Source organism: Galeopterus variegatus, unplaced genomic scaffold, assembly GCF_000696425.1.
Source record: "Galeopterus variegatus unplaced genomic scaffold, G_variegatus-3.0.2 Scaffold4646, whole genome shotgun sequence".
NCBI lineage: Eukaryota > Metazoa > Chordata > Mammalia > Dermoptera > Cynocephalidae > Galeopterus > Galeopterus variegatus.
In genome coordinates this window covers 22,592-48,028 of record NW_007730757.1, presented here as the reverse complement: position 1 = coordinate 48,028, position 25,437 = coordinate 22,592, and the positions used below count along the sequence as shown (strand labels likewise).

The following is a 25,437-nucleotide window of genomic DNA, read 5'->3' as shown; positions in this document are numbered from 1 at the left end:
TACACATGCTAGAGGACTCTAATAAAAGCACAGGATCCTTTTATGTGGAATGAAAAGAAGCCTGCCTGCTTATTGTAATACATTTTTCCTAGCATGAGTTCTAGAAGAAGTGGGACACCTGGCTGTGAAAGACACACTGGACAGTGCTGTGTATTGGAGAGTGTCTGTTACAGCTTTTTAAAGGATATGATCAGCTATATTCATTGTAATTTTCTTGAGTCAACTCAAATCAACTCTTGTTAGGAGATAAGGGCCCAGTGTTAGTTCAGTCCCTGAAAATGTCTTAGGTGGGGGTCTGATTGGCCAGAAGTGCACTGATCAGATCATCAAGGACCACAGTGAAGGTCTGAGTGAAGACCGTGCCGGTCTCACAGTACTCACGAGGTGAGGCGGTGGGGGATTGCGTGTGCCGGTCTCAGGGTACTCACGAGGTGGGGCAATGGGGGATTGCGTGGAGCTTCTTCTACTTGACAGGAACTGTCTTAAGTACATGACGTGGATTATGTCATCTGCTTATCACACAAGCCATGTGGGGTGGGCACTGCTGTTATCCTGTTTACAGATGAAGCATTGGGAACAAGAGGCTAAACACATGCCCAGGTCACAGAACCTTTGGTGCATTGAATTCATACTGTTCGGATGATGGGTGGGTGAGCCATCACTGAGTTTGAAGCTGCTTTCTGAGTTACCAGAGTCCTTTTTAATAAAACCTGTTCCACCAGGAATCAGATCCAAGCCCTGCCCCTGACTGTGACCTCGGGCAGTTCACCTAATCTCTCATCCCTTAGTTTTCTCATCTCTGAAGTGATGGTAGGCAAAGCCTCCTCGTGGCGTTGTGTGGGAATCTGTGAGCTTGCAAGTGGATCCTGTGACACAGTGCCAGCGGTCATGGATGTGAAGAAGTAGCTGTGGAATGGAAGTGCCAGCAAGAGGAAGCCCTTGCTGTTAAGTACTTGGCCAGCTCAGCTTCTGGGAGCTCACTGTGGTGTTTCTCTGCTTGCTTGTTCTCTAGGCTCCCCAGAATTCCCTGTCCAGGAAGCCCCCACCACGTTCTCAGAAGAGGCACCCACAGCTTCCCCAGCTGTGGCTCCGAGCAGCAGCAGCAGCAGTGAAGAAGAGGCCAGGGAGGCTGGGTCCCCTGCGCAGGAGTTCAGCAAGTATCAGAAGTCACTCCCTCCCCGATTCCAGCGCCAGCAGCAGCAGCAGCAGCAGCAGCAACAGCAGGTAAACAGATAAGACATTCAGCAGGTTATTAGGAACAGCCCTGACTCCTGAGCAAATGTTCTCTCTCCCCTGCCCCCTGCTCCCTGCCCCCTCTGGCTAAAACAAAACAAAGCAAAACACGCTTATGTGTCCCAGTCACCAGCAGGGATGTCAGGAATTGCACCTCAAACTTATGACCTTGGCAGTTCAGCATGGCCATTAATTTATTTCTCCTGGTGATAGAGGGCCTCTGTGGTTGTGGTTTATTGATATTGTTTTCTAATACTGGTAAGGAAAAGACTTGGTGGTGTGTGCACTGAGCTCTAGTTCAGCTGGAAGAGTGGTTTTTCATTTCAGAGCAGCATGCCTTGGACATTTTTTAGACCATAGTGGACCCTGCCCTGGGGTCCTCTCAAGGTGTAAGGAAGGCCCGTAAGCTGTAAGCAAGAGACATGTCCGCTTTGGGTTAAGGATGTAGGTTTGTAGGTGTCAAGTCGGACAGCTGTAGGTTCCCATCATAATGGTGCTACTTTACTATTCGTGTGTGGCCTTGAATAGGTCAGCTGTGCTCCTCAAGCCTGTGTTTCTTCAAGTGTGAACCGGGAAGATAGGAAGAGCAACCGTCTCTCAGCAAGCAGGGAAGGCTTTATGTGGCAATACTTGTAAACCAGTTCATCTGTATCATCATCACTGGCATTTTACAAACCTTAAAAGGGACCTACTTTTTGCCCCAACAAAAGTCATGTGGACAGTGGCTATGATAATCTCAGTCATATATAGTCCTGGTAATCTCACCCAGCTTGACGCATGTGTCAGCCATTGTTCTGCTGCTTAGAGTGATGACGAAGGAGCAGAGTTGGCAGCACTGAAGAGTAGTGCATTTTGGTGGGAACCCAAGATGACACACAGACATTACTGAGTGCATGCCCAGCAATAGGAGTATAGTAAGTTATTAATATTAACTGCCCTGCAGAAACAAGCCATGGTCTTAAGCTTTTTCTCAATATCTTGTTTAATTTCCTTGAAAACTTTTACCCCAGCCTCCTCTTCTTTGGGCTCCTACGAAACATTCCAGGGGCTCCATTACGTGTGCTTTTATAGCATTGCTGTGTAAGTGAGTGCTACACAGTTCCTCATGGGCCAGGTAGAATTACTGATTGGGGAGTTACTGGGGCCACATACAGCAGTAACAGTTGCTCAGGCTAAGTCCTCGTGGGGGTCAGGGGAGGCAGTGATTCCTCCTGAAGAATAGGAAAGAAGCCTGGAGGCACCAGGGCACCTTGTCTGGTCAAATTCCCTGGGGACTCAGGCTCTGGACAGGAGGAGGAGCTGTGGGCTGGGGACTAGCAGCCTCTGTGTGGGCTGGGGATGTGAATGACTCATCTGTCGGTTGATGAGTGCTACATACTGAGTGCTCCTGAAGGTACTATGAAGGCCACTGGAACTGTCCAGGAATCCAGCCCAGGAGGAGCTGCGACTGCCAGGCTGCCTGGACAGCCTTTTCATTTGCAGAAGGGAAGTGTGTGTGCGGGAGGCTTCTTGGGAAGGTTGTCCTCAGAACCTGACTCAGCACTTGAGTCCTGTGGGAGGAACGCTGGTCAGAAACACTTATGAAGTCAGCACCAGATGTCACCAATGGGATGGAGCAGGGTCTGAAATGAACCCACTGTAGTCAAGGCCTTTGTTGTGAATATTTCATTGATGCTTATGTTCATCCGTTCGTGCAGCAGGTGTTCTGTGTACCAGGTTTGGTGCTGGGGGCTAGAAGATCACTGTGAACTAGGTGTGCACAGACTCTTGTGATTCACCGAGGGAGACCAGCAACAGACTGTTCATTGCTACAGAGGGGAACTAGCAGTTCTATGAGAACAGAGAACAGAGACCTGGTCTCTTGTAGGGGGTATGACTAGCTCCCCAGAGGAAGTGTTTTTTTTTTTTTTCCTTTTTGTCTTTTTTCATGTCCGGCAACGGATCGCAACCCTCAGTGTCGCGCCCGCACCGGACCGGGACCGGCAACGGGATCGCAACCCTCGGTGCTGCACCCACACCTCGCTCAGCCAGTGAGCGGGAACCGGTCTGCACGTGGGACCTGAACCCTCAGCGGAAGCGCCACCGCACTCCCAAGCGGCGCACTGTAGCAGTGCGCCACTGGGCCGGCCCCAGAGGAAGTGTTTTTTAAGCTAGAAACGTTGGTTTAGGGATGGAGGGAAGAGGAGCTCACCAGAGGACCCAGTTACCATGGCCTGAAATGGGCAGGCAGGGATATGTGGAGCAGAGAGTAGAGGGCATCTGTGGGCATATGTGGAGCAGAGAGTAGTTGAAGCTGGAGAGGCAGATTGGGCAGGATCCTGCAGGACCCTGTAGGTCACCTGTAGCAGTGTGGGATTCAGACTGTTAGGCAGAGGACAGTGGAGAACCACCGTTGTTTTGAAGAGCTCTTCTGAAGCTCGGGGCCAAACTAATGAGGAGTGTGTGGAGATCACTCCGGTTGAGTGCAGAGAATGTATTTAAAAGGACAGGAGGGAGGAGGGAAAGGATGGTGACCATCCTCAGGTGGTGGCTATAGAGAAGGAGAAAAGTGGTCGGCGTCCACAGATTCCTTGGGAGGCATACTGTACAGTTGGTCAGTGCTAAGGGAGTGTCTGATCTAAATGAAAACCTAGCCTGTCTTGAGTAGCACAGGTGCGTGTTGGCCCCTGCTGTGATAATGGCATAACTGTTCATGTATCCTTGGACCAGCCCGAAAGCTGCCATACACCGGGCCTCCCCTTTGAGCTGCTGCCATTCCTTCCCTCCTTGGTGTTCTGTTCCGGGTGGGCTTTCTGCTGGAAAGTGGTACGAGTGTGTAAGTGGGTGGCGTCTCTGCCCCGCTGTGCCTGTCTAACCAGGTCTCTCTGCCTGGTTAGGAGCAGCTGTACAAGATGCAGCACTGGCAGCCAGTGTACCCCCCACCATCCCACCCGCAGCGCACCTTCTACCCGCACCATCCCCAGATGCTCGGCTTCGATCCCAGGTGGATGATGATGCCTTCCTACATGGACCCACGAATCACACCCGCTCGGACCCCCGTGGACTTCTACCCCTCCGCCCTCCATCCTTCAGGTAAGAGTGGTGGTCTGGTGGGTATATGCCTGCAGAGCCCAGGATAGCATGGTGGCTGTGCATGTCACCTCAAGAGTTAGACAGGCCCCCGCATTCCAGTCTGGCCTCTTTTGTCAAATCATATGACTGGTCTGGATTTTCACTTCCTCATTGGCTAAGTGAAGGTACAATAATAGTTCCTGTCATAAAAAATTTTTGGGAAGACTCATTAAGATCATGCATTATAAATTGCATTAATTAATTTTTAGATTTCTGCTGTGTCATTTTGTCCCTCCTTCCATTCTTAACATTCTTTGTGCCTTCTCTCCTCTTTTTTTTCCCTCGATTATTCTTTCCCAGTGTTTGCCTAATGGCTTTTTAAAATCAGTTTTGAGGTTTCTTTATCCCTCTGTCCTATTTATTTGGATTTTATTTAATTAGTTTCATTTTTTTCACCTCATTTTTTTCTATTTCATTTGAAATAATTCTGTTCTTGTTCTAACTAATAGTGTTGGATGCTTTCTTCATTAATTTCTGACTTTTAAGATTAAGATTATTTTTATGGTGTTAATTTCTCATGTAGCTGCTTTGCAGTCAGATAATATGGTCTGTACAATATAGACCGGGGTGAGCAAACTTTTTTTGTAAAATAGGACAGATAGTAAGTAATTTATTTATTTATTTATTTATTTATTTATTTATTTATTTATGACCGGTAAGGGGATCATAACCCTTCGCTTGGTGTTGTCCGCACCATGCTCAGCCAGTGAGCTAACCGGCCATCCCTATAATTTATTTATTTATTTATTTATTTATTTATTTATTTATGACCGGTAAGGGGATCGTAACCCTTCGCTTGGTGTTGTCCGCACCATGCTCAGCCAGTGAGCTAACCGGCCATCCCTATATAGGATCCGAACCCGCGCCACACTCTCCCGAGTGAGCCACAGGGCCGGCCCCTGATAATAAGTATTTTAGGCTTTGATCAACTACTATGTTTTGCTGTTGTAGGACAAAAAGAGCTAGGGACAGTAGTAAATGAATGAACATGGTGGTTTTCCTGTAAAACTTTATTTACAGAAATAAGCGACAGGCCACATTTTGTCCTAGGGCCTTAGTTTGCTGACCAACTCTCAATCTAGATTGCTTGACATTTGTTGAGATTGGCTTTGTAGGCTATTACATGGTCTTCTCTTTTTAAACATTCTATGTTTGCCCGAAAAGGATGTAGACCATTAAATTGAGCTTGCTAATTGTGTTATGCAAATATCTATATTATTATGATTTTTTATCCACTTGGTTAATTACTGTGTTAAAATCTCCCACTGTGATTGTAGATTTGTCATATCTTCCTTGTAAGCCATCAATTTTTGCTTTATATATTTGAAGGCATACAGGTGTGGAATTACTACATCTTGTTCTTTCTGTCATTATGTAGTACCCTTGCTATCATTAATAATACTTTTTGTCCTTACAAACTACCTTATCTGATAGTACTATAATTATTCCAGTTTTCTTTTGATTAGTATTATCTGATATCTTTTGTTTCAGCCTTTTACTGTTATTTTCTCTGAGCCCGTTATTTTTTTGGAGTGTATTGTTGTATCTGTAAGACGTGTATGGTTTTCCCCACTCTGAATATCACTGAGTTTTAATTGCCAGAGCTAGTCCTTTTAGACTTATTGGGATTCTTATATTTAGAGTTATCCTATTTTATGTATTCTGTTTATCTCTCTTTTTTTATGCTTTTGTTTTTCTTTCCTACCTTTTCTTGGGTTAAATTTTCCTGTTCTTTTTGGTTCTGTTTCCCTCTTCTTCATTTTATTTCTGTATGTTAGTGGTTGCATTAAAAATCTAACATGCACCCTTGATTTAGCAAAGGCTAATCAGTACCTTTTCCCTTCATTTGAACTCTGGTTACCTCCTCCATCAGTCTTACTTTGTGATTTTTGCCTATAATTTCAGTTCTTCCTTGTTTTTATGCCCACCAAATAGGTGATTATTATTTTTGTTGTTTTAGTCAGTCTGTGCTTGTTAAGATTTGCCTGTGTGTTTACCAGTTTCTTTGCTGATTTTCCCTTCTTTTATCCTGTTTCTTCCATTTGGGTTCTGTTAATTCTTCATGAGGTACATTCTTCTGTTCTTCAGGAAATTTTTTTGACAGCAGATTATCTTTGTCTAAAAAGTATTTCACCATTTTGAATGATAGTGTAGCTGGGTATAGAATTCTAGATTGGCAGTTATTTTCTTGCAGTACTGTGACGATAGCATTCCATTTTCTTCTTGATCCTAGTGCTGTTAAAAGTGTGATTCATTTCTGGGTAATCTCTGTTTTCTCTGGCTGATTTTAAAATCTTCTCAGTGTTCTATAGTTCTGTCTCAATATGTTATGTCTATATTTGTATTTTATCGTACTTAGAACTCCTTGTGCTTGAATCTAAGGATGTGTATCTTTCATCACTTCTGGATAATTCTCTTCTGACTATACATCAAATAGTAACTCTTCCCTTTTTTTTTTTTTATCCTTTCTTTCTAGGACTTTCACTAGGTTTATTGTTTACCTTCTCATTCTGTCTTCAAGTATCTTAATTGACAGAAAACATGAAAAGAGGTTATCTCTCTGTTGCCTTCTGGTGAATTGCCTCAGAACTATTTTCCCGTTTACTTCTTTCTCTCTGTATCTCATCTGCTTTTATACTGTCTAGTGGGTTTTTAATTTCAGTGACTACATATTTTTATTACTAGAATTTGTCAAATCTGGTTTTTTATTTTCTATCTTCCTCAAATTTTTAATTTGTTGTTTTATACTTTTAATAATTTTAAACTTAATCTTCTAGTGTTTAACAGATTGTTCTGTTATCTGAAGTTCAGGGAGGTATCTAATCCTGTAGACTCATCATGAACTCATGGTGGATTTCTCTCCATTTCTGGAATTTTGAATTATGAGTTCAGTTTCAATGGAGTTTTATCTGTGGAGATCCAGTATGGTTTGAGTTGAAAAAGGTCTGTCCCTGCAGCGTGGTTTTATATTTTCGTCTGCCAGCCTAGACCCATCTTTTATGTTAAATGGGAGGTTTCTGGACCATTCTGGGAAGTAGAAATCTGAACTCTCCCCTCTCCCAAGCCCCTGTGAAAGCAAGCATGTGGTTTTGAATTTCTAGAAAGGAACTCTTTCTTCACCATCCTGGGCAGGCCAAGACAGACAAACTTCCTAGTCAGTTCCCTTGTACTAAAGAGCACATATTTTGGGCCGGCCCGGTGGCGCACTGCTACAGTGCGCCGCTTGGGAAGTGCGGCGGCGCTCCCGCCGAGGGTTCGGATTCCACATACAGACCGGCCGCTCACTGGCTGAGCGAGGAGCGGGGGCAACACTGAGGGTTGCGATCCCGTTGCCGGTCCCGGTCCGGTGCGGGCGCGACACTGAGGGTTGCCATCTGTTGCCGGGCACGAAAAAAGACAAAAAGACAAAAAAAAAAAAAAGCACATAATTCTCTAATGTGCCTTTGGAGGGTGTAGCCCTCCGAGGGTCTTTATATTAAGCAGCGTCTCAGTTACAGCTCCCTGCCTTGTACAGAAAGGCCTCATCCCCTGTCCTGAGAGGATGTTAAGACCAAGTCCACAGGTTTCTACTACTAACAAATGTGCTGCCCTTGCTCTCCTCCAGGGAGACCAGCATACAGACCTGTCGCTGTGCTTTTCAGCTCCCAGGGGATTTCCCATTTTCTTGTGAACACAGCTCTGCAAGAAAAATGCTTGATGTATTCTGTCCAGCATTTTCTTGGCAAAAAGTGTTTGTGGCAGGAGGGTTTGTGGCAGTCCGATAATAAGGACTGTCATATTGCCAGAAACAAGGCCCTGTACGTGTCTCATAATAAACGCTTAATAAACGGCGTGTGATTTTAGAGTTCTCAGGGATCCCGGCCACCACCTGAGTCAGACTAACTTCGTATGTAGTTGTGTGTCAGTAGCTTCTGAACAAAGCATTCTACAGCTACAGTAAGGCATAAAGCCACTGGCCTGGTGTAGAACCATTTTCCTAGCCAGACTATCTCAGCTTAAAAGATGTACACAACGGGCCGGCCCGGTGGCGCACTGGATAGTGCGCCGCTTGGGAAGCGCGGCGGCGCTCCCGCCCGAGGGTTCGGATCACACGCACCCAAAAAAAGCTAGTAGGGAAACTTGCCAGAATTTGAACCCAGATCTGCCAAAACTCCAAAGTCAGACCATAATTGTGTCTCCCAGTGTGTAAATATCTATCAAATACTTTGTGCACATGTGTGAACATGCCAAACTTTGAATGATTTAAGTATAACCTGTATTTTAATACTTAGGACAGCATCATAAAATTAATTTCTAAATGAATATTGAAATTTATCCAGTTTCTATGTTTAGCAATTGGTGTTAATTTACCTCTCATAAGTGCTAGAAAGGTTCTACAATACCTCCTCCAGCCCTTTTATACTATTCAAGCTTTTTATTAGCCCTAATGTTGATTGCCTTCCCAGGGCATCTACTAGTTTGAGTATAATTTGTCTAATTAAATTTAAAGAAGAGATGTTTCAGGGAGCACCATTTCAGAAAGAAAGATGTACACAACAAAGTTTTTGGCTTACAAGCTTTGTGAAGAGAGTGAGAGTATAGTATTTGAAAAATCAGAACTTTTTCTTCCTGCAGACCTTTAGTATCATCTGCACCAACTCTTGTTTGATAGACATGGAGAGGCCGGGGAGGGGCGTGATCCGTTCAGTTTCCCCAGCTAGTTACACGTATTTGCCCCAAGATGTCACCGTATCCTAACCCACTCGGGCCAGTTAACAGTTTATCAGTATTTTTGTGTCGTGCTGCCATCCCACACCCCTCACCCAATTCCCCATACAAAAATCTGGTGCGTTGTCAATTTCAGGGTTAGAAATGAAAGGAAATAAAACTAAAAGCCCATTCTAAATCTTGCAAGGATTTTGAATGAGGTAAATGCTAACTCATTGTTCCACCTATGTTCTCTGGTGTGTAGTTCATCTCCTTTGTGTCTGTGCTAAAATCCTTTCAAGCATCTCTTCTTAGACAGAAATTCTCATTGCAAATTGACCAGCCCACTCTAGCCTTCTGGCCAACATTGTTGAACTCCCTAATTTGATATTTCTGGTTTTCATTTGCCAATTTTATGTACCCTTCAACATAGGGGTTCTTAATCCGAGAACTAAGATTGGACATTAGCAGTCTTTGAACATGTCACATTGCATACATGTGTGCCTCAAATGTTCTCAGGAAAGACTCAGAACCCCATGATGTTTATGTGAGTGGAGAGCTGTGTCCATGTGACAGTCAGGGTGACTGTTGTCTGCTTTGAGCCTGTGGTTCACCCTGAGATTGCAGCAGGGCTTCCTGAATGACTTAACATAGATTAGTTTTGTGCCTTCCTCAGGATTGATGAAACCTATGATGCCCCAAGACTCCCTCAATGGGACTGGCTGTCGCTCTGAGGACCAGAACTGCGTGCCCCCACTCCAAGAAAGAAAAGTGACCACCATCGATCCAGCCCCTGTATGGAGTCCCGAGGGCTACATGGCACTGCAGAGCAAGGGCTACTCGCTCCCCCACCTGAAGTCAAATGACACTTTGGCTGTGGACATGCATGTCAGGTGAGATGCCCTGTCACTGAAGGAAGACCTCCAAGTCCTGAGAAGGCCGTGGGAAGAGGCACTATCCCAGGAGACACTGCGCAGGGCAGATGGGCTCTTTTGAAGGGACTTCCAGTGCCCTCTGGGGAAGGAGAGTTGAGGAGGATTGCTTGGATGCTTTGTGTGAGAGGCTCTTTTCTGATGGTGGGACTGAAGCAGAGGAGAAATCCCGGGGTTGCTGAACCTCAGGCACAGGGCAAAGGGATGGGGGCCTTGCAGGGCAGGTGGGGTCAAGAGTGTAGGTCTTGGCTCATTCTTACAAAAGTAAATAAAGCTAGTTCTGCCATCCCAGTGCCCCAGACGCTTCCGGACTCCCAGGCTCCAGCTTGTTCTTTGAACCAGAGGATCGCCCAGCTCCTCTCTGTCTCCAGGGTGGCACGCTGAGTCCACCTGGCAGCCGCCACGTTCTTCACTCTTTCGGACTCCAGGGGCCACAGGCCAATCCATGGCCCAGCAGCTCTCAGACATGTTTACAGATAGAGCAAATGTTGGTGCTTATGTTTTTTTCTTTCTTTAAAAAATTTTTTTTTTTTAAACTAAACTCTGTGTTCAGCATGGAAACCAGGAACCAGGCTCCAATCACATTGACTGATTTTTCTGGTTCCTTTTCAGGAATGAAAGCTCTTACTCTGCCTCAGCCGGAAGGTCAGGGGGCGTAAGTGCCCAGCGCGATCTCTTTGAGGAGAGAGGGGAGGAGTACTTGAGTGCTTTTGACAAGAAGGCCCAAGCAGACTTTGACAGCTGTATCTCTTCTCAAAGAATAGGCCAGGAGCTTTTGTTTCCACCCCAAGAAAATGTTCAGGAAGCAGGTTCTCCTGGGGGTCACACCCAAAACCTCAGGTGTTCCCCATTGGAGCCTGACTTTGTTCCAGCTGAGAAAAAGACAGAATATGGCAATTGGGACATGAGCCACCAGCCAAAGGCCACCGACACAGACAACAGTGTCGAGCAGGAAGCACCTCAGGAGGAGCCGTCCTTTAATGCCTCCTCCTGGGAGAAGGAAGGGAGCCCTAACAAACAGCCGCCCTCGGAGACTGAGTGGGCACATGAGCCACAGAGCTCCAGCAGCCAGCAGCAGGAGCAGCCGAGCAAGACGCGGAGGTCGGGGCCCATCAAGAAACCAGTCCTAAAAGCCCTCAAGGTAGAAGATAAGGAGAAGGAGCTAGAAAAGGTTAAGCAGGAGCTAGGGGAGGAGAGCACCCGCCTGACCAAGGATAAAGAGCTGATTTGCAAGGCAGAAAAGGACGAGGACGAAGAGAATGATCCCACCCTGGCCAACTCCTCCCCTCCTGCTATGGAAGACAAGGGCTCTGCCCATGCTGGTTTTGGCCATGAGGCCAACAAGTTTGAAGAGGACGAGAAGCCTGACAAGGGCTGGGAGACCAGACTGTCACGAGAGTCCAGCACCATTCCCCCAACAAAGAGAAACAACTGGATCTTTATTGATGAGGAACAGGCCTTTGGGGGCAGAGGGCAGGCCCGGAGTCGGGGCCGTGGTTTCAGAGAGTTTACTTTTCGTGGTCGGCCGGCTGGCGGAAATGCAAGTGGCATCTGTGGCGGGGCAGTCCTTGGGGCCCGCGGCATCTACAGTAGCAGCCAGCGTGGCAGCCGACCCCGGGGACTGCGAGAGTTCCCCCAGCCGGACGACTGTCCCAGACCCAAGCCCCGGCGGAGAATTGCCAGCGAGACCCACAGTGAGGGCTCAGAGTATGAAGAACTGCCCAAGCGGCGTCGGCAGCGGGGCTCCGAGAATGGGAACGAGGGCTCACTCCTGGAGAGGGAGGAGAGTGCCCCGAAGAAAGGCGACTTCAAAGATTCCTGGCGGTCCAACAAGGTGTACCCTGAGGACCACAACGGTCTGGATGGGAAGAGCCGAGGCCCTCGGGCCTTTGGGCGAGCCCTGCCGCCCCGCCTAAGCAACTGCGGCTACGGGCGGAGAACCTTCATCTCCAAAGAGTCGCCCCACTGGCAGAACAGGAGTCCAGGCAGCTCCTGGCAGGAGTACGGCTCCCCTGACCCATGCGGGTCCCGGCGGTCCACGGACAGAGACTATATCCCAGACTCCTACAGACACTCTGACTCGTTTGGTGGCAGGGGCTTCGAGGACAGCCGCTTAGAGGACAAGAGGTCCTTCTTCCAAGATGACCATGTGGCAGATTCTGAAAATGCAGAGAACAGGCCCTTCAGGAGAAGGCGCCCCCCGCGCCAAGATAAACCCCCTCGCTTCAGGCGACTCCGACAAGAGCGTGAATCCTTGGGCCTGTGGGGACCCGAGGAGGAGCCCCACTTGCTGGCAGGTCAGTGGCCAGGCAGGTCCAAACTCTGTCCTGGGGACAAGAGCGGCACCATGGGGCGTAGGTCCCCCGAGCTTTCCTACCAGAACTCATCCGATCATGCCAACGAGGAGTGGGAGACGGCCTCTGAGAGCAGTGACTTCAGCGAGCGGCGGGAGCGCCGAGAAGGCCATGTGGCTGAGCCCGACTCCCAGGTGGATGGTGGCCTGTCTGGGGCCAGTTTGGGTGAGAAGAAGGAGCTGGCCAAGAGGAGCTTCTCCAGTCAGAGACCCCTGGTTGACAGACAGAGCCGAAAGCTGGAGCCGGGAGGGTTTGGGGAGAAACCCGTTAGGCCAGGTGGTGGTGAAACTTCCCCCCGCTATGAGAGCCAACAGAATGGGACGCCTTTGAAAGCCAAAAGGTAAAGCCAGAGCACCCTCAGGTCCTTGTTGTTGTTGTTGTCCTGTCGTGCAGCAGCACTGATCTCATGCATGCCCACCCGCCTTTGGCCACCGCGTGGGAGCGTCCCCATCACTCGCTCTTGCATTGCTTGTCTGTTTTCTCTTGTGCTGTTCTGTGGTTGTGTTGTGGCTTGATAAGACTGAAACTAGAGTACCCCTCAGTGGCCCTCTTGTGGCTGCTGTCCCAGCTCTTGTCCCAAAAGTTTAGCCTCCATGTATCCTTGGAGCCCTGCTGAGGGGCCACTGCAACAAGGGCATTGCCTGGGCATTGGAGCCTGGCGAGCACTGCTCGGTGCACCAGATTCCCCTGCTCCAGAGCTGTGTCCCAGTGCGGCATTGCTGGCCTTCTGCCGGCATGGAGGTGGCCCTTCCCCTAGCGGCTCTGCTTCTTGGCAGTGAAAAGATACCACTGTGGGGGTGGCTGCCTTGTCGTGGCTGGAGCTGGCAGGAGCAAAGGGCAGCAGGCTGCCTGAGGCCCGATGAGCATATCCTCTCTGGAATTATAGGCTTTAGGTGCATGGTATGTGCTCAGTGTCAGCTCACTGCCCACAGGCTGCCCCATATCAGGCAAAGGTTGCATGTGTAGCCAGGGTCTACTGATTGTGCAGAGTCCGTGCCTCAGATAGTGGGGTGTGCTGGGGCCCACCCTGCCCTCAAAGCATCCTGAGAAAGGTTCTGGCTACCCTCTTTTTCCCCTTAGAATTGAGGCACAGAAACAGCCACCGGAGGACCCAGATTCTTTCAGCTGCCAGTCTAGCCTAGCTCTCCAGGCCCCAGACACTGAGCCCTGGATTTTCTGCTGATTTCTGCCCCCAGAGCCTTGCAGCAGGGTGAGGCCCGGGCCTCCTGTGGTCAGTGTTCTGAGTAAGAACAGAGAGGTCAGCAGCTCTGTTCTAAATGCATTCCCCCTTCCTCTTACCCTCTGGCAGTCTGCTGCATTTGGCATTCAGTGGGGAGGAACAGAAGTGCTGAGCCTGGGCAGGGGTTGGAAAGAGCAGCTTTCCCCATAAGCAGGTAGGGTCTGCTCAGATAGTGCTGCTGGGGTGGTCTTCCATGTGGGTTAGCACATGATGGCTCTGTTGCTGGTGTCAGTGGAAGGACATGGACCTAGATTAGGGTGCTGTGTTTGTGTGCGGGCTGTGTGCATATGCAGGTGTTTTCTTATCTCTCCTTCCCCAGCCTTTGGTCGTTTCTGAGTTGACAAGATCCTCTTTCCTTTGTAGGTCCCCAGACGAGGCCTTGCCTGGAGGTCTTGGTACCTGCAGCAGTGGGAGCGGCCACTCACCCTATACCCTGGAGCGGGCAGCCCATGCCAGTGCTGACATTCCTGAAGCTTCCAGTAAGAAGGCAGAGAAGGAGGCCAAGTTGACTGCTCAGCGGGCAGGTGAACAGGGAGAGACCATGAAGCAGTTTGACCTGAACTATGGAAGTGAGTTTGCTCACCTTCACCTGCAGGGGGGGACCTGGGCAAAGCTGAGTGCCACAGCAGAGTGACAGGCCCTTCACAGGATGTGTTAGCTCCTGAGAACTATGCTGGGGCTGCCCGGGGCTAAGCTCTGGGGCTGCAGTGATGAGTAGAAGAGAGGATTCCTGCCCTCGTGCTGCTCACAGCCTTGTTGAATCCCCATAGAGCCCTACAGCTTTCCGGTTTTAAGGAGAGGAAGCCTGAGGCCCAGAGAGGTGCAGTGGTTTGTCCGAAGTCACACAGCTGGTTAGGAGCAGAGCTGAGATTTAAGTGTGCTGATGCCTCGTTGGTTTGAGACGACAATATATTAGCTCAGAGAGGGCATGAGAAGGGTGCAGAAATCTTGTCCAGGTTGCTGTAAACCCTGGCAAGTGTGCTGCAGCTCCTTGGCATCGTTGAGCCAGGTGATTCCTAGGTGCTCTGTGCTGAGTCTGTTCTTAGACATCAGGTGCCTATTGAGTTGGGTTATTCTTGCCTTCTGATGAATGGAAACACTATCCCTTCTCGTGAAATCTTGGTTCAGATGCCGTCATTGACAATTGCGGGTCCAGCCCTGGGGAGGAGAGTGAGGTGGGCTCTGTGGTGGGTGAAGGCTTCATCGAAGTCCTGACCAAGAAGCAGCGCCGCCTGCTGGAGGAGGAGAGACGAAAGAAGGAGCAAGCCGCACAGGTAGGGGCGTGAGGCCAGGAGGGAGTGGGGCAGGAGGGCTGCTGCTTCCCAAGGAGCCAGTGCCAGAAGGATGACAGCGTCCTGAGCAAAGCCCAGGCAGAAGAGAGGGGAAAAGGACCATTCACTAAGCAGGCATTACCTCCCAGTGCCTACTGTCACTGTAGCCCTGTGGGAGTAGACACTAGCGCATGGAGGAATAAACTGAGCCACAAAGAGGGTCTAGAGTGAAAGTAGCTAGAATGTGGCCAAGCCAGGATTCAGTCCACTATCAGCCTCCTGAGCCTGAGCCCATCCTCCCTACACCCTGCTCTGGCCTGAGTGGAGTGAGATTCCTCTTGCTGGCGTCGTGCGTCTCAAGACCCTGCACTAAAGCAGAGTTGGGACTGGTTGCTGCACAGACCACAGTCCACCGGCCTATCAGCTCTCTCCTGGGCATGGACCGGCTGGCATTGTAGTTCACCCTGTGGTGAGGTCTTGGGAGCCATGCGAGCCAAGAAGCATCTCTACAGCAGTTTCAGGTGGTGTGATTTTGGTGCCCAGGATACTTCTCCTGGGGAGAATTTGTCATTCTTTATGCCTCAAGCTAAACTACATCACCTTTTATTTTTTTCTTCCTTAGGTTCCTGTCAAAGGTCGAGGCCTTTCCTCCCGTATTCCTCCTCGATTTGCTAAGAAGCAAAACAACTTGTGCCTGGAGCAAGGCGATGTGACCGTGCCTGGCAATAGCCTGGGCACCGAGATCTGGGAGAGTAGCAGCCCAGGTGAGAGAGGGTTGTTGGACTCAGCTGCTTGGCCCGAGATTGAGTCACAAACCCAGTCTCCAGGGAATATCCTGCTTTTGAGCCGTGTGTATAGATGGAGCAGTGCCTGTGTCCTGGGCCCCTCTGCTGAGCCAGAATGTGGAATGCCATCTTAATGCTGTTTGCTGCTGCAGCCCCTGAACATATATAAAATTTCACTTACCTAAAAGTTGGTGGAAGAGCCAAGTATCCAGTACTCCCAGTGATCTGGGAAGTGGCAGCCCTGTGAGTTGAGGTCGCTTAGGGGAGTTGGATTGGCACTCTGTCCATGTCAGGCTTCCTTTCTTCTTACCTTGTGGAAGAGCAGCAAAGAACTGGCAGGAGGCCAGCAGGGCGTGGAAGCTCTCTTGCCCTCACTGCGTGCCCTTCCCTGTGCAGGAAGGGGGTTCCGTAAGCTCTTCCCTAAACACTCTCTTAGGCAAACAAGAGAGTAAGGCACACCTTACTTTTTGGAAAATTTATTTCCCTGAAAAAAAATTATTTTGAATTTATTATTTTAAATTATTTAAATCAATGCCATTTTTCTGGTAACTTTCATTTTAAAATACAAAACCATTTTAACTGAGCAGATTCTTCCTGAATGCCTACTCTGGATGCGGCCCTGCATTATGAGCCCTCAGAGTACATAGAAGAATAAAACAAGGCCATTTGACAGCTCGTGGGGGGCAGGGGGGAACCTAGAGAGATCATCTATTTTCTGCTTATTTTTATACAGAGTGAAGTGACTTGATGCTAGGGCCGCATGACAAACACCCAAAAGCTGGGATCTGGGCCTTGGTTATTTCAGTGTTACCACACAGCCTGTCCTCATGTCCCTGGTGAAAACCTCGGTTCCAGTACATTGCAAAATAACATTAGACAACACTCAACTCCGTTTGGTAGAGTATGTGAGTGATGACTGTTGCAGTGTAAATGTTCAGAAGTGCCCTCCTGCCAGATCGGTTTGGCTGTGCGCAGTAGACTGAAGCGTATCCTCCTTTTCCCCCAGGATTCTTTGGTTGCTCAGACTAGGGGTCTAGGGATGGTTCAGAAGGCCCCTGGACTATAAAATAGTATGTAAAGTTTGGTGTGCATAGACATTTTTCTGGACTCAGGGTTTTGTTGAATTCTCAGAATAGTCATGAGCTAACAAGATTTGAGTAATACCCTTTGGATCTTTCAAAGACTTCATAGAAGCTGCCAACTTTGAGGAATAAATAGTTGGCTTAAGTGAAAGAAAGCATCAACTCAGCAGGGGTAGATAGAGAATTCAAACAGGTGGGCCAAAAATTGCAATGTATTTATTATAGCACATAATTGATGACATACTGAGAAACGTGTGTTGGAATCTGTCTGAGGACTTTGGAAAGTTGGGTATAGCTATCAGACCAGCTCCTGTGCATCACATCTGTTTACTAATGTGTCATTTGTGGGAGTGGGGGCAGTTAAGGGAATTGGATTTCTGTAAGCTGTACCTGTGCTTGTTTTTAAGAGCCCATAAATGCAGACTGGTTGTTCCTCTTTGCCCTGACTCTGTCTTCCTCCCTCTGGCAGCCCTCCCTGTGCAGGCCTCAGCCAGTGACTCCTGGCGGAAAGCCGTCACTGCCTTCAGCACCGAGCCTGGCTCCACCGAGGTGAGTGTGGCCGCCACGTGTGTGCTGCTCAAGCGCTGCATGTGTGCTGACCATCTATGTGGCAGCTGGCCCCAGGCCTCTGCCACAACAGCCGTTTCCACAGGCGCTGGCTTGTCGCTGTTCTTCATTCTTGATTTCTGGTCTGTGTGTGGTGCCTGCATGAGCGGGAGAAAGAAACCCACCCTGGGTTGTGAGAGGGATTGAGTGACGGCCTCCTCAGGACTGGTCTCGGTGTCCAGCTCAGTCTGGTTTGGGTCACGAGTGAACTGACTTTGGTAGTCTCGGTCAAGGGCCCACAGAGAAGCTCACGGCCATGAGCTTGACTAGGGTTGGTGCATTTCGCCATGTGTAAGTTGTCAGGCACCATCAGTAGGTCAGGACCAAGATCAGGACAGGAGTTCGCAAGGGGCAGGTGGTTGGGGGAGATTGTCTTAGTCCCACATGCAATCTCACTTTCTAGAGGATTGCATTTTGGAGTTTGGGATCAGGGCTCTAACCCATTTTGTGCTCTGCACAGCAGGGTTTTAAGAGCAGCCAGGGAGATAGTGGCGTTGACTTGAGTGCCGAGTCTCGGGAGTCGTCTGCGACCTCCTCCCAGCGCAGCTCCCCATATGGTACTATGAAACCAGAGGAGATGAATGGGCCCGGCCTGGCAGAACCCAAGGCCGACAGCCACAAGGAGCAGGCTCAGAAGCAATCTGAGCAGAAGGTAACCTGGAATTCCCCTCACAGTGGCCAGGGCGGAAGGTGCTGTTGTCTTGTCTTCTCCAATTTCCAGGACACTTAGAAGCTAGAGATGGGAGTCATTCCAGTCTGTGTGTCTCAGCCTCTCTGCTTTTCCATCAAGGATTCAGAACAAGGTTCAGGACAGAACAAGGAACACAGACCAGGACCCATCGGCAATGAGCGTTCTCTGAAAAACAGAAAGGGCTCGGAGGGGGCCGAGCGGCTACAAGGGGCCGTCGTCCCGCCTGTTAACGGGGTAGAGATTCACGTGGACTCCGTGCTGCCTGTGCCACCTATTGAATTTGGAGTCAATCCAAAAGTGAGGCTTTGATTTGTTTCCTTCTTCTTTTGCTTTGTTTTTGTTTTTTTGTTTTGGTGCTTGGAAAGGCAGGGGCTTAGATAGGTTTGTCTCCTAGAAAGAGCAGGAAGATGGGAGCTGAGTGCAGTTCTGGGGAAAGTGCAGAGGCGTGGAGTCACGAATGGGGCAGGTGCTGGTGAATCGCCTATAGATGGCCTTCCTATCACTGGCCAGGCTTTCAGACCAAGCAGGCCAGTGATCTTCCCTGTCTCAATCTCACCACTAGGGGCAGTGGGCAGGGACAGAGGAGCGAGGGTGGATTCCGTCCTTATGTGCCATCAGGAAACATCTGGCCACCTTGCTCAGGTGTGGCTCTGGTGAACGCTGCTTAGTAGAGTTTTGAGTCTCGGGGACTGATCACATTAATGTGTGCCTCTGGGGAAAGGTGACCAGGAGGATGTCAGTGGTCTGTGTGCCCTTTTTTTCAGGACTCCGATTTCAGCTTGCCACCTGGTTCTGCCCCAGGACCTGCAGGGAATCCAGTTGTCAAACTCCAGGACGCCTTGGCCAGTAATGTAAGTCTGCACTTCCACCTCCAGCTCTGCTTGTGTACCTGTCGCTGGCAGGCCCTGAGTGAAAGGAGAGATGACATATTGTCTGGAGTCAGGGACTCGGGGTGTAAGTTGTGACTCAGTCTTTAGCCAACTCTGTGTCCTTTGGCAAGTTGCTTAAATGTTTCACACTTAGGTTTTGCGACTACCAGTGGGGAAAAAATGTAATTCCTAAGGTCAAGTTTATTTGGCTTTCTTTTATTCCACAGTGCTCCTTTGTGCTAGGTGCAGGCTGAACCTGGTACAGACTGTCTTTTCTATGGCCAGTAGGTGACGCAACTGAAGTAGGGGGCCTTGTCTGAAGGCCCTACCTGTACCACTTGGAGCTCCTTGCATTCTGTGCTCTCAGTCTGTTGTGGTCAGCAGACCTCCTCACCCTCCACCGTGGACTCAAGAGCAGGGAGATGCATCAGTTGTGGGCCACTCCTGGCCACAACCAGGGCTGTCACAGTGACATTTCTATTCACTGCTCTGTCCTCATAGTCTGGTGGAATTGGTGCTCAGTAGATAGGCTGAATGAATCCTTTGGGCGGCATCTCCCAGAGGGTTTCAAGGAACATCATTGCTGCAGAATGTTGACAGGTATAGAATGAAGAACAGGTCTGTGGTCACATGTGAAAATGGTGGGCTAAACAAGTGGCTTCACTCCAAGATGCCTCAGAGTTGCTATAATGTGCGCATGGACACCTGGGTGCAAGAGAGTCTAGCTGTAGCATTTCCAGCCTTTGTTACCTTTTTTTTTTCGTAGTTTTCTGAGGGGCTGAGTGATAGCCATGGCCTTTCTCTGTCTGGACTTGGGTATCTCCATGCCAGGAGTTAGGCGTCTGCTGAACCAGGTGCTTGCGTGCTGGCAGCCAGTCCATTTTTATGTTGGTGGGACTGACTGTCCTGTCTGGAGGGCGGCTCCATGCAGTGTGGGTGTGGAAGGGGCTCTCCATGGATTTCTGTAGAGGAAACTGATGAAGGCCACCATATAGAGGATATAAGTTGTGGTCTGGAGTACATAGCCAAACGCGAAGATGCAACGTGGACAAGCCGTCTGGTTTACCCTGCCCATTTGTGTTCCATGGTTTCCTTTTTCCCCCTCTCCAGGCAGGGTTAACACAGAGTATTCCCATCCTCCGGCGGGATCATCACATCCAGAGGGCCATCGGCCTCTCCCCCATGTCCTTCCCCACTGCTGACCTCACTCTGAAGGTAACACCAGCCCTGAGCTGTCAAGGGCCTGCACGGTGCTTTAGCTTGTAGAGGGGCAGGAGGGAGGAATCGCCACCCCCGAAGCTTAGCTTTGTACTGTCCACTGCCACCCTGGGAGTAACTGTCATCCTTCCCCCTCCCTTGCTTCCAAAGATGGAGTCTGCACGCAAGGCTTGGGAAAACTCCCCCAGTTTGCCGGAGCAGAGCTCTCCAGGAGGCACTGGCTCAGGCATCCAGCCTCCGTCCTCTGCAGGTGCCTCCAACGGGGTCAACTACAGCTCCTTCGGTGGCGTATCCATGCCACCCATGCCTGTGGCTTCTGTGGCACCTTCTGCTTCTATGCCAGGTAGAGCATCCCCTGAGCCCGGCCTTGGAGCCTTCTCCGTTCATTACTGAGAGAACATTGGGTTACTGGCCATGCTTTGCTGAAGGGGCATGTAGAAGTAGCAATTTGTTTTTAGGCCGGGTGGTCACAGCTTCTCATGTTCCTGCTTCCCTACACTGGGAGTCGGGGCTGTGGGACCATGGCGAGGCTCTAGCATGTCCTAGAGAGAGGAAAGGAGTGAGCACACACTTGGCTTTGAGTCGAACCTGGGTCCCATGCCAGTGCTGTGCCACCTCTGCCAGCGAGCTGCTCCCTCTCTGAACTGCACCTTCCTCCTCTGTAAAATAAAATGGGGGTGAAGGTGATGCTCCAGGGGTAGGTGCGCCTGTGGGTGAGCTCTTACCTGGAGGGTGCTTTGTATCATCTGAGCCCTCAATGAGTGGTAGCTTTCTGTACCCTTAGCGTCACATCCTTGCCACTGTGTTAGGGCCCCAAGGGAGAGCATGGGGATTTTGGGGGCCCAGCTGCCAAAGTCTCAGTGATGTAATTCCAATAGATCCTTCTGACCCTCCACTGTGGACTCAATAGCAGGGAGATGAGGAGGACGGTGACTGAGAGACCAAGGCAGCCCTCAGTTCGAGTAGAATACCTCCCCCCTCCTTCTTACCCAGCCCAGTGTCCAGGGCAGTTGGAGAGTGGTTAAGTGGGAAAAGTGGGCCTGATGTGCAGCCTCCCAGCTCCCTGGGGTGCACGCCAGGTGTGCTGGGAGTGGGCACGTGCTGCAGAAGCCAGACACCAAGCAGCCTCTGCACCCACCCTCTTCATCCCCACCGAGTCCCCTGGGAAGAGTAGACGTGTGGAATGTCCCCCCTAAAGGGACGTTCAGAAACAGTAAGACTTGATCTTTTTCTACCTCCTCCCGGATTCTCTTTCCAGGCAGCCACCTCCCACCTCTGTACCTGGACGGCCATGTGTTTGCAAGTCAGCCCCGGCTGGTTCCACAAACAATACCTCAGCAGCAGAGTTACCAACAGGTGACAGCAAGCCAGGTGGCCTGGTGCGGGGAGGGAAGGTGCAGCACAAGGCATAATTACTTTCTCCATTTATTTGTTCATTGTCTGTCTTGCTTTCTGTATCCCTCACATGCGATGCCCAGCACCTGGCACATAATGGCAGCCAGAAAATATTTATTGAATGAATAAACAAGAGACAAGGGATAGAAATGGAGTTAAATGCTCCAGACTCTGCTTAATTTTCCTTTCTCAAAGTTCTCTTTCCTGTATCCTAGCTGGGGAATTAGCTAAAATGGAATTTTCTTTGGTGATCAGGTATCCTTCTGATGAAGAGAAGAAAGGCCTAGACTCCCAGTCATGGATGCATTAGAAAGAGGTAGTTTTAGAAATGAGCAGGCATTTGTTTTTGTGCAGGATTGGCGTACTTTCTGTGCTGCAAGGGGATGATTTTTGGATGCTTCCTCCTAAAGCTGGTGCTAGGCCTTCCACATGTTCCAGGCACCCCACAGACCCATGTGGCTGCACCACATGACGGTGGAGTTCTTAGGCAGAATCTGCTGCTAGTGCAGGTTCAGGGTCAGAGGTCAGAGGACAGAGGACATGGCCTGTCCTGACTTCTTTTTTAAAATGTATACTTAAGTTTTACAAGATTTTGATCTTCATATAACTGGATCATAGTGCATGTATCCTTCTTTATGTACATTTCTTAATTGAACATTAGTTTCTGAAAGTAGCCTCTGTTGACACGTGCAGCCAGGATCAACTCTCACTGCTGAGCAGCGTTCCAGTGTAGGATGTAATGTGGTCTGGGGTTGCCGCTGGTCCTTTGCTGTAAGCTTGATCTCAAGAGCAAGGGAAACCCAGGAAGGACGTGCTGGAATTCACATTCGGGGCAGTGTCCTGGCTGCCATGTGGAGAGGGGCCAGGGCAGTGGGAGGTGGACACCACCCTGGAGGGCATTGCAGTTACCCTGGTGCCTGTCTTCCCCTTCACAGGCTGCCGCTGCCCAGCAGATCCCAATCTCCCTCCACACGTCTCTGCAGGCTCAAGCTCAGCTTGGACTGAGGGGTGGGCTTCCCGTCTCCCAGTCTCAGGAGATCTTCAGCTCATTACAGCCCTTCAGGTGAGCTCACGTGGGGACTTGGAGCTGGCAACTGGAGGCCATGGCTTTAGACCTTCGTGCTGCCTTTGTCTTGCAGCTACCCCCTACTTCCCTGCTTTGGGGCCAGTGGTGGGGGCAGGGGCTGTAGGAGAGACCATGGGCCTGGCTGATAGGTAGTGGGCTTTGTCCTTCCTTTCCCCTGTCATCCTGCCCCTTCCCTTGCTCCCTCCCTCTGCCCCTCCCCTGCCTTTGGTCTGCTTTTTCCATGTATCTGATGTCCTGTGCTTTGGGCATCCTGCAGGTCTTCCTGGATGTGTCCGTTTATTCCAGTGATGCTCAAACTATGGTTCCTATACCAGCAGCTTCAGCACCGTCCAGGAGCCTGTTATAAATGCAGATTCTCAGGCCAATCCCAGACCCTCTTAGTCAAGCTTTGGGGGTAGGGCCGGGGATCTGTGTTCAGCAAGCTTTCTGGGCATTCTGATGCCTGCTGCATGTGAGATTCACCAGAGTGCTCCTCCACCTGACCCCACTGTCTATCTGGCTTTTGCAGATCTCAGGTGTACATGCACCCCAGCTTGTCACCGCCCAGCACCATGATTCTCTCTGGGGGCACAGCCTTGAAGCCTCCGTACTCAGCGTTCCCTGGCATGCAGCCCTTAGAGATGGTGAAGCCCCAGTCCGGTTCACCCTACCAGCCCGTGAGTGGAAACCAAACCCTGGTCTACGAGGGCCAGCTTGGCCAGGCTGCTGGTCTGGGTGCCTCCCAGATGTTGGACTCCCAGCTCCCACAGGTCAGGAATTCAGCCACTCCCACCCCAGAGCACCAGGCCTTTCCTTTGTCTTTCCTTTGGTGTGTACTCATTTACCATGCTGTCTGTGGCCACTGTGACTATTTCTCAGGCTGCTAGGGCTTAGCCTCTTCTGAACAGTTCCATCACCTCTTTGTTCCTAAGACCTGGCTTTCCCCAGAGCGCTGCTTCTCCTGCAGCACCAGGTACAGCTGCTTCCTCTTCCTGCACACTCATTGATGCTTCTAGACCATTCTCCCTCCTTTCTCCCTGAAGCCCACACCATGGACTGTGCCTGGCCAGCTCTCCTTCTTGCTGCAAGTGCCGCGTTACCACGACCCACATTTGATTCTAGTCTTCTTCTCCCCTGACCTGGGGGCAGTATCTGACTCCTGGCTTGCAGTCCACACTCCTGGAGTGGTGATTTTGGTGTTTGCATAGATGACCCTGTCCTCCCAGTTCATCCTTGCCACCTGTTCCCCTGTCCACTTCAGCTCTGTCCACCATACTCCTGCCTCGGCTTGGCCATTGCCAATAGCTGTGCCTCTTCCATTATCTCAATTAAGGTACTGGTCAGTCGTCACCTCTTTCTTAACTCACTCCCTCTAGTGACCCAACTTCAAAATTCTTTGATCCCCTGGGACCTGCCATCCACCGTTCTATCACCCCCCACTCCCTTGGCCTCATTTCCTTCCTCCCCCATCAGCAGATCCACCAGAGCCCCTTCTCTCCAAGCCGGTCCCCACCCTCCCAGAAGCTCTCGCAGACTTGCACTTTTCTCTCAACACCACCCGCCCCGCCACGACCTTGCTTCCTGTTTCACCCACCCGCCGCGACCTTGCTTCCTGTGTCACCCCAGGAAACAAAACTGATGAAGTGTTCTCTAAGATTTTATGGTAGTTATAAGCTGACCTAATGTAATTTAGGGCTAATAATGTAGGCATTCCACAAATAATATCAATGTTCATGATAAATATAGAATATCCATTCTGAGCACAAATATTTTTGATTGCATTATTGGAAAAGAGTAGCGACCATAAATAAATAAATAAATGGAGCTTGCTTGTCTAATTCATTGCCCATGAGCACAAGAGGCCACCGGACAGTAAGCACTACAAAGGCAGGGAACATGTCCCTTTTGTCCACTGTTGTCCCCCCATGCCTAGTACAGTGCCTAGAACTTCCTGTCAGCACAGAAACATGCTACAATGCTGCCCTCTTAACACAGAGTCCTCCTGACTCCATGCCCTGGCCACCCCATTGTACTGCTCAGCAGCAGCATTTGACCCAGTGACACCCCCACCCCGCCCTTGAATCATGTTCTTCCCTCAGTTTTGAAGACATGACCCCAGGGTTTCCTCCCTCCCCCTCTTCCTTTACTGTTCCCTCTCCTCTCCAGTCTGTAACTGTTGTTGTGCCCCCAGGCCCTGTCTTTGGGCCTCTTTCTAGTCCCAGGTTCTGATCATTCCCAGATCCGCATCTTCAGCCCAGATCTGGCCCCTGGACTTGAATCTCAGATCCAGGACTGCCCAGTTTCATGGCTTTCATGTCTCGTGGCATCTCAAACTTAAATGTGTCCAACACATGATTTTCCTCCTGGTCTTCCTGTCTGTCCAGTCCACATCGTCCTTGGTCCCCTGCCTCCCCTTGCCCACCCCTCTGATCCTTCCCGGGTCTTGTCACTCCGCCTTTAGAAAGGTTTCGGAATGTAGCCATTGTCGTCAACTCTGCCCACCTGCCGTCCAGTCTTCTGAGGATCTCCTCCCTGATCTCTCTGCTTCTGCCTTGGGCTTTGCTGTCCGTCCGCTGTCAACACAGCAGCCAGGGTCATCCTTTAGAGTCTCAGGTCAGGTGGTGCCTCACCTTGAGTCGGTGCTCTGACAATGGCAGCATGCCGTCTGTACCTTCGTCCTGCACCCTATTGCTGCTCCAAGGAGAAGCACGGCCCTCAAGGGTCTGCCACCCCAAGTCTCAGTGATGTAATTCCAATAGATCCTTCTGACCGTCCACTGTGGACTCAATAACAGGGAGATGAGGAGGACAGTGACCGAGAGACAAAAAGTGCTGCCCCCCCCCCCCCCCCCCCCCCCCCCCCCCCCCCCCCCCCCCCCCCCCCCCCCCCCCCCCCCCC

At 50.2% G+C, this 25,437-nt stretch overlaps 1 protein-coding gene across 5 annotated transcripts in view; it reads left to right on the top strand.

Moving 5' to 3' along the window:
- PRRC2B (proline-rich coiled-coil 2B) overlaps window positions 1-25,437 on the top strand; it is an 87,197-nt gene that overhangs the window by 52,931 nt on the left and 8,829 nt on the right. For 3 of the 5 annotated variants that reach the window (XM_008588046.1, XM_008588042.1, XM_008588043.1), the window contains exons 13-28: window positions 1,013-1,224; window positions 4,110-4,305; window positions 9,707-9,923; window positions 10,575-12,656; window positions 13,920-14,125; window positions 14,685-14,830; window positions 15,450-15,591; window positions 17,164-17,243; window positions 17,761-17,952; window positions 18,091-18,288; window positions 18,756-18,842; window positions 19,971-20,075; window positions 20,229-20,421; window positions 21,337-21,434; window positions 22,409-22,536; window positions 23,069-23,309. In XM_008588046.1, the coding sequence (XP_008586268.1) occupies window positions 1,013-1,224; window positions 4,110-4,305; window positions 9,707-9,923; window positions 10,575-12,656; window positions 13,920-14,125; window positions 14,685-14,830; window positions 15,450-15,591; window positions 17,164-17,243; window positions 17,761-17,952; window positions 18,091-18,288; window positions 18,756-18,842; window positions 19,971-20,075; window positions 20,229-20,421; window positions 21,337-21,434; window positions 22,409-22,536; window positions 23,069-23,309 (4,523 nt within the window). The remainder of the gene's footprint in view (window positions 1-1,012; window positions 1,225-4,109; window positions 4,306-9,706; window positions 9,924-10,574; window positions 12,657-13,919; window positions 14,126-14,684; window positions 14,831-15,449; window positions 15,592-17,163; window positions 17,244-17,760; window positions 17,953-18,090; window positions 18,289-18,755; window positions 18,843-19,970; window positions 20,076-20,228; window positions 20,422-21,336; window positions 21,435-22,408; window positions 22,537-23,068; window positions 23,310-25,437) is intronic. The other 2 variants (XM_008588044.1, XM_008588045.1) reach the window with 1 other exon arrangement.